This window comes from Rattus rattus, chromosome 13 (genome assembly GCF_011064425.1).
Source record: "Rattus rattus isolate New Zealand chromosome 13, Rrattus_CSIRO_v1, whole genome shotgun sequence".
In the NCBI taxonomy this organism is placed as follows: Eukaryota; Metazoa; Chordata; class Mammalia; order Rodentia; family Muridae; genus Rattus; species Rattus rattus.
This window is the reverse complement of record NC_046166.1, coordinates 4,633,316-4,646,467: the sequence shown is the minus strand read 5'-3', so window position 1 is coordinate 4,646,467 and position 13,152 is coordinate 4,633,316. Positions and strand designations below refer to the sequence as shown.

Sequence of the window (13,152 nt, the reverse complement as noted above, 5' to 3'; positions counted from 1 at the left end):
GAAATAAAGATGTCCCCTGGAAAGAAGTACTTTCTGGTAGGTTTAAAATAGTAACTTGGTGAACAAGAATCTAGTTTTCCTTACATTATATCAAAGTGAGAAAATCATTTTTCTAGAACTATAGAATCTGTACATAAACATGCTAGAGTCTTGTGAAAAGCGTGAGTAAGCAAGAAGGCCTCACAGTGTCATGATGCATGAATGGGTGAGATGGCATCATCTCTGAGACCAAGTTCAGCACAGTTAATTAGATAGGGAAGAATACCAAGCAAATTCTTCATCTTCCACAACCTCTATGTGTTCTAACAATGTGTTTAGGGTGGTAAGGAATATACTTTAATAATGAGAATCAGTAGACTCACTGGAGGCATGCAGCATTTTGTTTCCTTGGTCAGCATACTAGGAAATGAATGTTTTCCAAAGTCCATGTGGACACTCATCAGAAGGAGATGAAGCACGTGTGGAGTAAGACATACCGTGGAGCCAAGAGTTCGGCCATTGAAGACGGGCTTTTCCATGGAAGCTGACGGAATTGGCATGAGGTGTCTCTTCCAATAAAGAAAATCGCCTGCTTTTATATTCCACTTGTTCAATCTGTTGTTTCTCGTGAGCTCACTGTGGGAAGAGTCTAGATTCCAGTGTTAAGGATATTTTGATCTGTTCCTCAATAAGGTGCATATCATCATAAGGCATGAGACAGTCCCAGAAGTAGGAGTTGCTCTTTTGTAGAATTGTGAGAGGCTACCACATAGGAAGCCCCAAAAAAGAGAAACTAACAAAAACAAAAATTTCAAAGCCAGTTCACGTTTCCAGTACATTTGAACCAAGACACACTTTTTTTTTTCTAAAATAATGCCAATCCTTACCAAGGAAACTTGTTGGTAAAATGAGTTTGGTTTTGTCAGAAAATTCTGTTTAAGAGTTAAAGACTGGGTGGTCCCAGAAATGAGAATATCCTTGGCTAAAGACCATTCAAAATTGACAAAGAAACCTGGTTTCTTTTTCTATTCTTCATTCAATATTAGATTATAATTAATAGCATATAATAACAAGACCTGTCAGGTTTCCAAAACTCTCATATAACTTTGGAACACATTAATAATTTGCTTAACTAAATATAGACGTAATACATGTCCTTTGAACACCAGAGTTCCATGAAAATCCAAAAGTTAGCTTCATACCAAAAAAGGATTAAGTCTGGAATTTTTTAAGCACATAAATGTTTCAAATATTTAGCCGAGTGGGGTCATTATAAAATAAAACCAAGGTGATAAAATGCAAAATTTACTCGAAAAACGGGTTTACTGCAGTATAATTGATAGGCATTGAAAGTTTGCCACCTGATGATTCTGACATAGTTATATATGGCAGGGAATTGTAGCTGCAATAAACACGGTAAACTCGCCCATCACTCCGAGAGTGTTCCATGTCCCTTGGAATTACTTCCTTCATTCCCTTCCCAGTGTCCCCTATCCCATGGAAACCACTGCTCTTTACTTTGTCTCTGGAGGTTCATTTGTATTTTATAGAATTGTCATTAAGAGAATAATGCAAGCCATTTATTAGTATTCCTTTGTCTCGTTCCTATCACCCTGCACAATTACGTTGAGATTCATCAATGTCAGCATTTGTAATGAGGAACGTCCCATTGTGTAAATACTTCACAATTGATTTTTTACACTTCTCTCTAGTTTATTTTTAGTAAGACATATTATTTGTACATCTTTGTGGGGGTATATTATGGTAATTCAACACATGTATACAATATTTAATAATCAAATCAGGGCATAAGCATTTCCATCTCTTCAATCATTAATCATGGTGTGTGTGCTGGAAATGTAACACTCCTAGCATTTTGAAGCATGTAGATTGCTTCATCATATAGCAGCACACTGTGAACAACTCCTTCCATCCCGTGAGTCCTTTACACACCCCTGTCTCTAGTGACCACTATCCCATTCATTCTTCTACAAGCCTGACTTAGTTTCCACAAATAAAAAAGAACATGTGGGGTTTTTTTTTACTTATTTCATGTAATATAACAGCCTCCACTTCTATTAGTGTTGCTACAAATGACACATTTTTAGTCTACAGCTGGTTGACGTGTATGTGGTATCTTGCATGTGTGTCTGTGCAGATGTTTACACCCACGTGTGCAAGCTAGAGATAGAAGTTAGATGTCTTCCACTATCACTGCTTCAGAAAGTCTTGTTGTGCAAAGAGCCCCTGTGATGGTCCTTTGTCCCTCCCCACCAAGGACTGGGGAGCCACACTATAATGGTTTGCCTTTATGTGAGTGCTAGGAATCAAGTAGCAAATAGTTTACCCAGCAAACCAATCATTGATATTCAGTGATTTTCTTTATCCATTCATCTAAAGGACATTTTCTTTGATTCTATATCTTAACAACTGAATCAAACTGTGAAAGCATTTTAGTATAACGATTCTATTATTTGAATATGTATGCAGATTTAGAATTGTTAAATATATAAGAGTTCTATTTTTAGGGTTTTTGTTGTTGTTTGAGAAAGCTCTATATTGCTTTCTATGATGGACATAATTTTCTACAACAGTATATTAGGGTTCCCTTTTCTCAGTATTCTTTGGTCGTTGTTGCTGTTGTTATACCCATTCTAAATGGGGCACCATGATTCCTTGCAGTGGTTTCATTTGCTTTTATTTTTCTCTACTAGAGATCAAGCCCAGCAGTACATGCACGTCTGTTTAGCCATTTACTACTTGGATACATCCCAATTTACTGTGATTTGGGTTTGCATTTTAAAAATGAATGAGACTGGGCACATGCCCTTGTTGGCACCTTGTAAGATTTCTTATGAGGAATTTAGTTCTTTTGCTTATTGGTGGTTCTTATTTTATTATTCTAACCACGTGTATATGTGTCATGGGAGCCTTATACCCATGAGTAAAGGGGCCCTTGGAGGCCAAAGGAAGCTGGTAGATCGCCTGGCATTGGAGTTACTTATGGTTGTGAACCCGAGTCCTCTACAAGAGCACTAAATGCTTTTAACTGATGAATCATCTCCCTAGTCTCTGTTTACTATCATTTTTAAAATTAGACATTATGATGCTTCTAGCTTTGTGTATATTAGGGGTTAGTAATTCACCTTTTCTTCATGTATTTTATTTTTAAAAAATATTTTTATATTTTGAGCATTTCATCCAATATGCTCTGATTTTTTCCAGCCTCCAACTTACCTCAGACTCTACCACAAACCCCCTTTCAATTTCATGTCTCCTCCTCCTCCTCCTCTTCCTCATCCTCTTCCTCCTCCTCCTCTTCCTCCTCCTCTTCCTCCTCCTCCTCTTCCTCCTCCTCTTCCTCCTCCTCCTCTTCCTCCTCCTTTTCCTCCTCCTCCTCCTCTTTTTACTCCTCCTCATCTTCCTCCTCCTCTTTCTTCTTCTCCTTCTCCTTCTTGTTCTTCAATTCTACTATATCTATTGGTGCTCTTTGTGTGCACATAGCTCCATAGATTTGGGATCATCCTCTAGAGCATGGAAAACCTACTAGTTACAACACTGTAAATGTTGACTCTCCATCTCCCAGCCACAGTAGTCTTCATTCAGGAATGGTGCATCTTGAGCCCATCCCTCCTTCATACTGAAAATTTGAGTGGATTTATCTTACACTGAACTCATGAGCACAAGAATCATGTCATGCTGTCCTAAAGGCAACACGGCATAGCACTCTTCTACATCTTCTGGCATCTATTCTCTCTACTCCCTTTTCTCCAATGGTCCTGGTGTCTAATGACACTGATGTCCCCCTTAGAGCTGTGCACTCAACCACTAACTTTCAGAATTTGGACAAGTAGGAAATCTCCCCTGATCACTACAAAAAAATTATCTTGGTAACCAGCATTGAGAGCAGCCACTACTGTGGCTGGGATGTAATCAGTCAGCTTTCTTTACGGTGTTGCAACTGGTAGGTTTTCCATGCTCCAGAGGGTGATTCCATACCTATGTAGCTATGTGCATACAAAGATCACTGATGGGATATAGTAGAATTCTTTTAAAAGAAAACATAATCACTTAGAAGGCAATTTGACAAACATGAATATTTGGCTAAGTAACAGCAGTAGGTTCCTCTCTAGGGCTTCTATAGTGACAGGCTTTTGACCAGGTTGACAGCACCAGATATGAATTTCCTGTTGTGGAGTAGGCCTCACATCCAATCAAATGATGTCATAATATTCATGCCCCTCTCATACTAGTAGGCCCAACGTGCCTGCCCAGGATGAGTTTGCTTGTTCTGTTTTATATGTATACAGGGGATAAGCTTCCACTTCGTAATGTTCTCTGTAATTCCTTTCAATTGTATTTTATAACTTTTATTATAGAGACCTTTTACTTCTCTGTTTAAATTGATTAAATAGCTTGAGTTTCTTTCCAGTTTTTTTGAACATAATTTCTTTATTAATTTGTTTTTTTCAGCAAACTTACTATTTTATACAAAACTGCCACTATTTTCTCTGTATTTGTTTTGTATCTTGCGACTTTCCTGATGTATTTATTAGTTTTCACAGCTGCCCATGGAGTGTCTAGTTAGTCCATATGTAGAATCATTTCATATACAACATGGATAATTTACTATCCCCTATTCTTCCTTTGAATTTTTGCCCTTTGTGTTTCCTCTTGCCTGCTTCTCTGGCTAACACTTCCAGGACTCCATTAAGTAACAGTGCTGAGAGTGGACATCCTCATATTGTTGCACATCCTACAGGAAACAGTTGTTTCCCATTTAGTATAAGATAGATAGATCAGTCAATAGATGGACAGGTAGAGAGATCAATAGGTAGGTAGATAGATAGATAGATAGATAGATAGATAGATAGATAGATAGATAGATAGATGGATAGATCGGTTGGTGGGTGGGTGGGTCAATGGGTGGATGGATGGATGGATAATGGGGTTTGCTCTCAGTATCTTGAGTTATGTACTTGTGCCTGATTTTGAATCTTTATTATATTTATTAATTTTTATGTACCCATTGTGATATGATTATTTTGCTGATGCCTTATACCACATTTATTAATCTAAATATATTCAACCATCCATAAATCTCTAGGATGATTTTCTGAGCCATGGTGTTTGACATTTTGATGAGCTAGGGAATTTGGTTTGCTGGTATTTTATGGAGAAATTCAACATTTGTTTTCATCACTGGTAGCAGATTATTTTTATGTATCTTTTCTTGTTTGTATATCAGAGAATAGTGACCTAATAAGGATTAAGACAGAATTCCTTCCATTTCAACTTTTGAAATAGATTAAGAACAATTGAGGTTAGCCCTTCTTTAGGTATTTCTGCCTGGGATCATCAGTATATATAAAATAATATTTAATAAATAACCAGTTCTCTTTTACATGACAGAAGAACCTAGAACCACTTCCAGGGTATCCAGCAGGCCTCAATTTCAGTACTACAAGAGGAAACCATCTTCTTTTAATTAAATATGTAGACGCAAGTTACCCAGCTTTAGAGATGCAGTCTGGTAGGACATATGTGAAGATGGGAACCATCTTTCCCCATGAGTCAAAAGCACATACCTATTGTATGGATGCTGTAGATAGAATCTGCTCACAGGATCTTCACAAAACAAAACAAAACAAAACAAAAAACAAACAAGAAAAACAAACAAGCAAGACTGGGTATTTCCTTCCCTGTTCTTTCTCTACCAAAGCTTTCTAGTTTGGTAAGCAAACAAGCAAATTTAGTATCAATATGAAGGTACTCCCCAATAATGTAAACATGAAGTGGATCATCCTTAAATTTCCTATTAACAGTACCATCGGCATCAGACCTAAAGTCATCTGGAGTACTAAATTGTCATTACTTCCCAAACATTCCTCCTCTATTAAATTCCTGCTTCCACAAAGGCTCCAACTCTCACAAACGCCCAGCCTTCTGTGCCAGCTGATGGGTCTGGAGTCTTGAGAAGTTTATGTTCTGTTCTGGGAGCATCTTCCCTCCCTTGGATTTTGCCATGAAATCAGTTCCTCCCACTGTAGTGGGAGTTTTTTACATGACATGGGACTATTTTACATGACCATGGAAGGTGACAGACCTCAAAACCTCCTATGTGTATCTTCCTGGATGATCCAAGAATATTTCTTCTGACCCAGCAATAAAGGGATGTGGGAAACTTGACACCATTGTGTATCCTGGGGTCCCTTGCATATCCCCAAAATCTATTGGCTTTCTTAAATGTAGCTTTTCAGGCCAGAGGGGACAAGGTGCTTATCCCAGCACCTTTAGAAGTTGGTACTCATTATAATTCTATACCAAAAGGGGGAGATCTTAATGATTGGAAGAAAGATGAAACTACAAATAAAAATAATGAAGGAGCTGCATGAAAAAAAAAGCCAACTGATAATAAACAGAAGTTCCAGCAAGTGTTTTATCAGTGGACACCCAAACATTATGAACTAAGAATAGGACTTATTAATCAAAAGCAGGATGCTAGCCCCACAGAAAGACTCTCCAATGTCCATTTGAGGAGTCATCTTGTGCTGAGGTTTGGGACAGAGACCGCCCATGCTGATGCACGGCTACAATCCAAGTGACTAGCAAAAGTAGATACTCTCTGAGAGTGCATTTTAGGCACCAACTTTGTTGATATAAAATAATGTGCCTGCTTTAATAAAAATGAGGAGATAATTTATGCTAAGGCAAATATGCATGACCATGGCCTGAAAACATTCAAGTCACCCTGAATGACATATTCCACCATGGAGGAAGTTACATCAACTCTTGAGGTCAGCTAACTAAACAAAATAATAAGGAAATACATTTTCCAAATATCTTAGTGGGGAAATTTAACAAAGCAAGGTTTCTGATGTAATCTAAGTATTTTTAGCTTTGTTGTTAATAGGAGTTAGGCCTCTTCTGAGCTTATTCCCAGAGAGTATCTCTAATATAAGAATACTAAGGTCAATACAATGAATGTTAAGGAGAATGGCTATTAAAGAGACTAAGATAGACTATGATAATTTTAGCTCTCCCCCTACCTCATTCCAAATCTGTACACACTTCCAATGCTCTAGATGTCTAAGACCAAGCACTCATCAATACCCTCCATAAAGCTTCTTCTCATCACAGCAGGATGATATTGATGACATCATCAAGTTCACCACAGTTGGACTGCTTGTACTGACAGATACCAATGTTTGGAGTTGTTTTTAGGGTTTTTATTGTTGTTGTTTGAGAAAGCTCTATATTGCCTTCTATGATGGACATAATGATTTTCTCCAACAGTATATAAGAGTTCCCTTTTCTCAGTATTCATTGGTCGTTGTAGTTGTTGTTGAAGATATGTCCATAGGCCAATTTGATCTAGACAACCATGCATTGAGATTCCAGATTGTGTTCGCTTGGCAAGTAAAATGAACTACTATACCATTTCTCAAATGAAAAGATATATAGGAATACTTCCCTCCTGTGTGGGAACAACTATAATATTTTATGGAACCAGGATCAGAGATAACTGAGGTGGAAACATCAACCCACTGTAGGTGACATCATTCCCTGGGCAAAGGATCCTAAACTATGTGAGGGTGGGAAAATAATGAACTGAACTAAGATTGCCTGAATTCATTGTTTAGTGTTCCTAATTATGGATGCAATGTGACCAGCTGTCCCAAGCTTCTGGGCTCTGAGTTCCCTGCAAGGATGAACTGTAACCTGGGACTGAAGACAGATGGTACACGATCTCTCACCATCTTGTTACCTCTTATTCCCACAGGTCCTTTGTCATCCAGCAAATCCCGAGTAGCAATCTGTTCATGGTGGTGGTGGACAGTAGCTGTCTCTGTGAGTCTGTGGCTCCTATCACCATGGCACCCATTGAAATCAGGTATATCCTTTTGTGTGTGGGTCTAGCCACTGGTAACGGGGAAGCAACTGTAAGGCAAGTGGCTGGAGACACGTCAGAGAGGTAAAGGTTCCATCCCTTACCTGTATGTAGAGGGAAGTGGTTAAGCTACCTTTGTGTCAAGTTTTGACCCCTGAAATTCAGAGTGAGAGAAGTCACTGTCAGAGCAAGCCTTAACTACAGTCAACATAATGAATCCCTTAAGTGTGAACGGTTAAAGGCTCAGAAGATCAGACGACGTCCGGAATCCTGCCATGGCTTCCATCCTGAGGCAAGTCTGAGAACTGTTGAGATTTTCTTTTCCCGTCAGATTCACAGTGATATACCTCACAGTGATCAAAAACTGCAGCTAAAACCTTGACTCAGCAGAAAATAATTCCTCTCAGGAAACTAAAAAGAGGGATATACACAGGCAGCTAGTAGTTCCAGATCCTCAGCCCACTTGTGCCTTATTTCATCTTTGCTTAGTAATCATCTCCTTTGGTGTCCATATATATTTTTAAAATCTTTTTCTATCTTCCTTATTTTAGATGTGTTGCAATTTTATCACGCACAAGGCAGCTCTATTGTGGTTTATTTATCTTAAGTGGAAGATAAAAATGAATTCCCACTGCTTATTTCAGATAGGTTTTTATTTACAAGAAATTCACATAAAGAAAGTGGCAATTTTAATATCACATGCTCACCTCCGATGGAGCGGCATGATAAGCAAGAACTGGGCTGTCCAGCCTTTTGACACTCCAATATACTGTCCTCCATAAACCCATTGGCCTGCACTCACTGCTGTCCTGGGAGTTTGTGGTCATTAGGTTAGACACACCGGCACCCAAACCCCTTCATTGTTACACCTATGATGATAAGTACAAGATTAAGCCCACTCCTGACAAAGGTGACTTCGCATACATTCTGCAGTGACCCCATTTTAAACCAAGAAAAATAAGTTTATAAATGAACTCCACTTCTACCACTGTCCAAAGTAGAAAGCTTGCCTAGATCCATAACTATAGAGAGATTTAATACCCACTGTTGAAAAATGTCACCTCAGCCTTCTACATGTCTGTGCATGCTCAAATTACATATAACTATAATGTGTTATAGGCTTTCTGGCTTATAAGATGTTAAAGGTCAGTATACTACATATACTAAGTAGTGTCAGTATTTCATCTATAATAAATTAGAATTTGTTAAGAATTTTTGCTTCTATTCTCAAAGGGGGAATCAATAGCAACATGCTGTATATATCATATATGTGGTAAAAAAAAATAATACTTCAATGAGCCTAGCCAAATGTCACTATGCAAATACCAACAATTTAAATTAAAACCAGGAGTTGAATGAGGTGTGGTAGCTGCATCTATGGTGCAGAACCCGGAAGGCAGGGACAGGAAGAGAGCAAGTTCAAGGCCAGACCTAGGTACAGAGTGAGACCCTGTCTCAAAATGAATAGCTGTCAGGAACTGCATACTTGGACAAGTAGGTAATTAAAATAAAAGCTACTAGAGTTAACAAGATAATTTTTTTTGGTAATTGGATATAAGGTAAACATATTAAAAATTGAGAATTTCTCTTCTTTTAAAATAATGAGACAGGGATCAGTATAACCAGAAAGGAACTTTATAAGGAGACAGTCAAGAGAAATTAACTTTATTAGGAGACAGTCAAGAAAAGAATATAAAGACTAATCTTACATGCCAAAATTGCAGCCTCATAAAGAGCCTAGAAATCAGAAAGATGCCATATTGTCTAAGGCTAAAAACAGTGACAGAAAAACAGACCTGTTGAACTGTTTTAAATGGTTTGGCCTACCTAGGAAAAATATAACAATGCCAGCAGCAACTTTACAGAAATTCAAATGATACATAATAGCAATAGCCCAAGGTTATTAAAGTAACAAAAGGCAGAGACACCTAGCTCTAATTCAGAGGCGGAAAGAGTCTCAAGTTTCCGATCCTTCCTCTGGGTCCCTTTCTCACTGCCATAGGCACAGGCAAATCCCGCTGAATGGTAGAGACTTACATCTAGAAGCTTTTGGCAAAGTAAAGAACAGTTGAGAAAATAAATACTCATTAGTAAGAAAACAGTCATGGAGACTAGGAAAATGGAGGAGCCAGGAACATGTCTAGATGCATTTAAGAGAAGGGAATGATAAAATGATTTTTCTAAAACAAGTCTTTCTCCCCCATCCCCCAAAAATGAAAGACAGCCAGAGGAGACGTTTCTGAGCTGGCTGTGCCCCTCAAATCTACCTGGCACTTAATTCCTCTCCATCTAATAACTATTGTGCTTTTGTGGGATCACAGCAAACTTCTGCACCCACAGCCCTTTGCCTCTTGAATGCTCTACATCAGTGGTTCTCAGGCTATGGGTCATGAACCCTTTGGCAAACCTCTATCTCCTAAAATATTTACATTACAAATCATAACAGTAGCAAAGTTCCAGTTCTGAAGTAGCGATGACAATAACTTGGTTGAGGGTCCCTGCAACAAGATAAACTGTATTAAAGGGTGACAGCACTAGGAAGGTTGAGAACCACTGCCCTACATAAATTTCAGAGGACCTGGGAGATGTGGCTCAATGATTCAGTGACTGTTCTTGCAAAGAACCTTGGTGTGGTTCCCAGCCCCTGCTTCCGGTGGCTTACGATTGCTATGACTCCAACTGATCAGACGCCCTCTTCTGGACTCACGGTCACATCCCTGGCACACACATTTAAGAAATTAAAAATATTCAGAGAGTGAGTTAAATATTTTCCACATTAGCCATCGTAGTTAAGTATTTGGATCTCTAGCCTGGCTGGGATTTAGACAAATCTGTGTCCTTCCAGCACTGAGTCAGACGACTCTGGGAGCCCCATCAGTATGAAAATTGCCAGGCTTCTGATCCTCCGGCAGCCATTATCTGTTCTAACCAGCCCCTGCTCTTCCCACAGGAGAATGCGAGAGAGTGTGGGGGTGCATCAAGTCTCCAGGCCCAGGTGGCCTTGCTGCTGCTCCCCCTGGTTTCGAGTCTCTTCTCAAGGTGACAGTAACTAATGGGATGTTCTTTTGGCATGCTATAAATCATGGATAAACTGTGAACCCGACTATGGTGCGACATAGAAGACATAAGCATAGCCCAGCCATCAGCATCTCATGATTTTAAACTGTGTGTGATAGAAACTCTAACAGGTACACTGACCAAAAGTTCTCTTTTTACTTTGCCAATCATGCAAATGTTGAGTGCCACGTGACCACCCTTCATCCGAAATGGGGCTGTACTGGGTAGGCAGTGGCCTTCTGCTTGAAAAACCATGGAAACCAATTTAAAACTGTGTACTTTTTAAATAAAGTATATTAAAATCATAATCACCTGGTTTGGAACTTATCATTTTGTGGGCTGAGAACACGGTCTGAAAGAAAAAGCAAACAAACATGGTTGGAGAAAATCACCTATCCCAGAACTTGGGATGGCATTGGCAAAAAAATGTGCCCCCAAAGCAGATTCTAGACAAATAGTTAACAATTGTTTAGATGTTCCACTCAAATCCTAAAAATATTTACAGAATTAAATCAGACTCTCATCTACATTAGGGAGATTTCATTACATAGAACCCGGGGTTTGTTGAATTAGACTTCAATAGGAATCATACTCTGGAAGAGAACACAAGCTCTCTTAATAGTCAAGCCCTGAACTATTTAAGGGCAGAAATGAAGAAGTCATAAATCCCAGGAAATTCTTCTGAAAAGGCTTGGAGGAAATGAAGAATGACCATGAAAGCCTCTGAAGCTTATTTCTTCAGCATTTGGCTTCTGTCTTTGCCCATAAATAAGAGGTGAAACCAGATCTTAGATATTACAGGACGTGAAACTACCCAGACCCTTAACCAGTCCTGCAATGCTGGCTCCCGAACCGAAGAAAACACATTCACTGGGTCATAGTAACCAAATAAGGTGGAATAATTTCCTCACCTAGGTAAAGAAAAAACTGCCCTGCTCTACAGGATGGCTGTCTCAGAACCATCTGGAGGCCACTTAAAGTTTCAGAACAGCAGCAACAGCAAAGCCAATCTTATCAGCCTCACCTCTTTCTAAAATGGTTGCTGGGAGTAATGACGAAGCACCGATATGCTCCTTAAACCTTGCCCCCAGCTCTGGTCTCAATATAACAACACTTTCACCTGTTTAAAGAGCAGCCACCATGGGGGGTCATAGAAAAGTAACTGTCCATCTGGTTCATTTCTATGCACTAAGAAATGAATAAATGCCCTTGGTACTCATACAAATAAAAACACATTATACTTGATACTGAACAGTGGTAATGTAACTTTAACAAAAACAGTACCCTATGACCCATAATACTCCACTATAATTTTAAGGAACTGGCAAAAAGAAGGGAACTATATCGCAGCATCCATGATTTAGTACTGATGGTGCGGAATGTGTTTATAATTACACTCCTGATAGAGCGAGCTAAAGAGCAGAGTGGAACAGCTCTTTGCTGTGAGCTAAAGACAGCAGAGTTGAGTCGCACTATGCCTTGAGGCATTGTGGGTTATCGTGGTCTGCTGAATGGCTCAGGAGGCCCCTCCTACTGTCAAAGGCATCACCAAGCAAGAGGGCGTTCCTTTTGTCAGCTCTGTCAGTAAGTAACCTTTTAGAGCCTACCATGTCCCAAAGACAACTCTCAACCCATTTTTACCAAACCTGTTGTTACCACTGACTAGACCATGCCTACTAAGGCTGTGTCCGTAGCCCATAATTCTGTGGGTATTAGGACCTCTGCCCTCCATACACCAGACCTGACTGTCCCCTAACTCAAGCCCTGGCTGTTGTTTACCAAACCTGTGTTACCACTGACTAGACCATGCCTACTAAGGCTATGTCCGTAGCCCATAATTCTGTGGGTATTAGGACCTCTGCCCTCCATACACCAGACCTGACTGTCCCCTGACTCAAGCCCTGGCTGTGGCTGTGATTGTTACTCCGTCCCCTAGCATGGGGCTGGCTCATGCTGCTTCCTTGTATACTGACAGTAGAAGCCAGTCCACACCCCATTCTCTAAACAGTCAACAAAACAATATTTCTAAACAAATTCCCACTTACATATCCTTGTCCCATGTGACTGTGTGACATGCAGGGATCCTCGTACTCCTCCAGAGTTACTGAAGCACTCTGTCTTAGAATCACTTTGGTGTCACTCAAGGGTCTTGACTATTGAGGGACAGAACCCAGACACTGGCAATATTTAAAATTCAAGGGGATGCTCCTTGAAGCCATATTGGA

General features: G+C 39.6%; 1 protein-coding gene across 1 annotated transcript in view; it reads left to right on the top strand.

Annotated features, from left to right (window-relative positions):
- Cacna2d3 (calcium voltage-gated channel auxiliary subunit alpha2delta 3) overlaps positions 1–11,235 on the top strand; it is an 804,703-nt gene extending 793,468 nt beyond the window's left edge. Inside the window, exons 36-38 of the mRNA XM_032919383.1 lie at positions 7,763–7,875; positions 8,080–8,162; positions 10,821–11,235. Coding sequence (XP_032775274.1) covers positions 7,763–7,875; positions 8,080–8,162; positions 10,821–10,913 — 289 coding nt within the window. The 3' untranslated portion in view covers positions 10,914–11,235. The remainder of the gene's footprint in view (positions 1–7,762; positions 7,876–8,079; positions 8,163–10,820) is intronic.
- Positions 11,236–13,152: the final 1,917 nt, after the last annotated feature.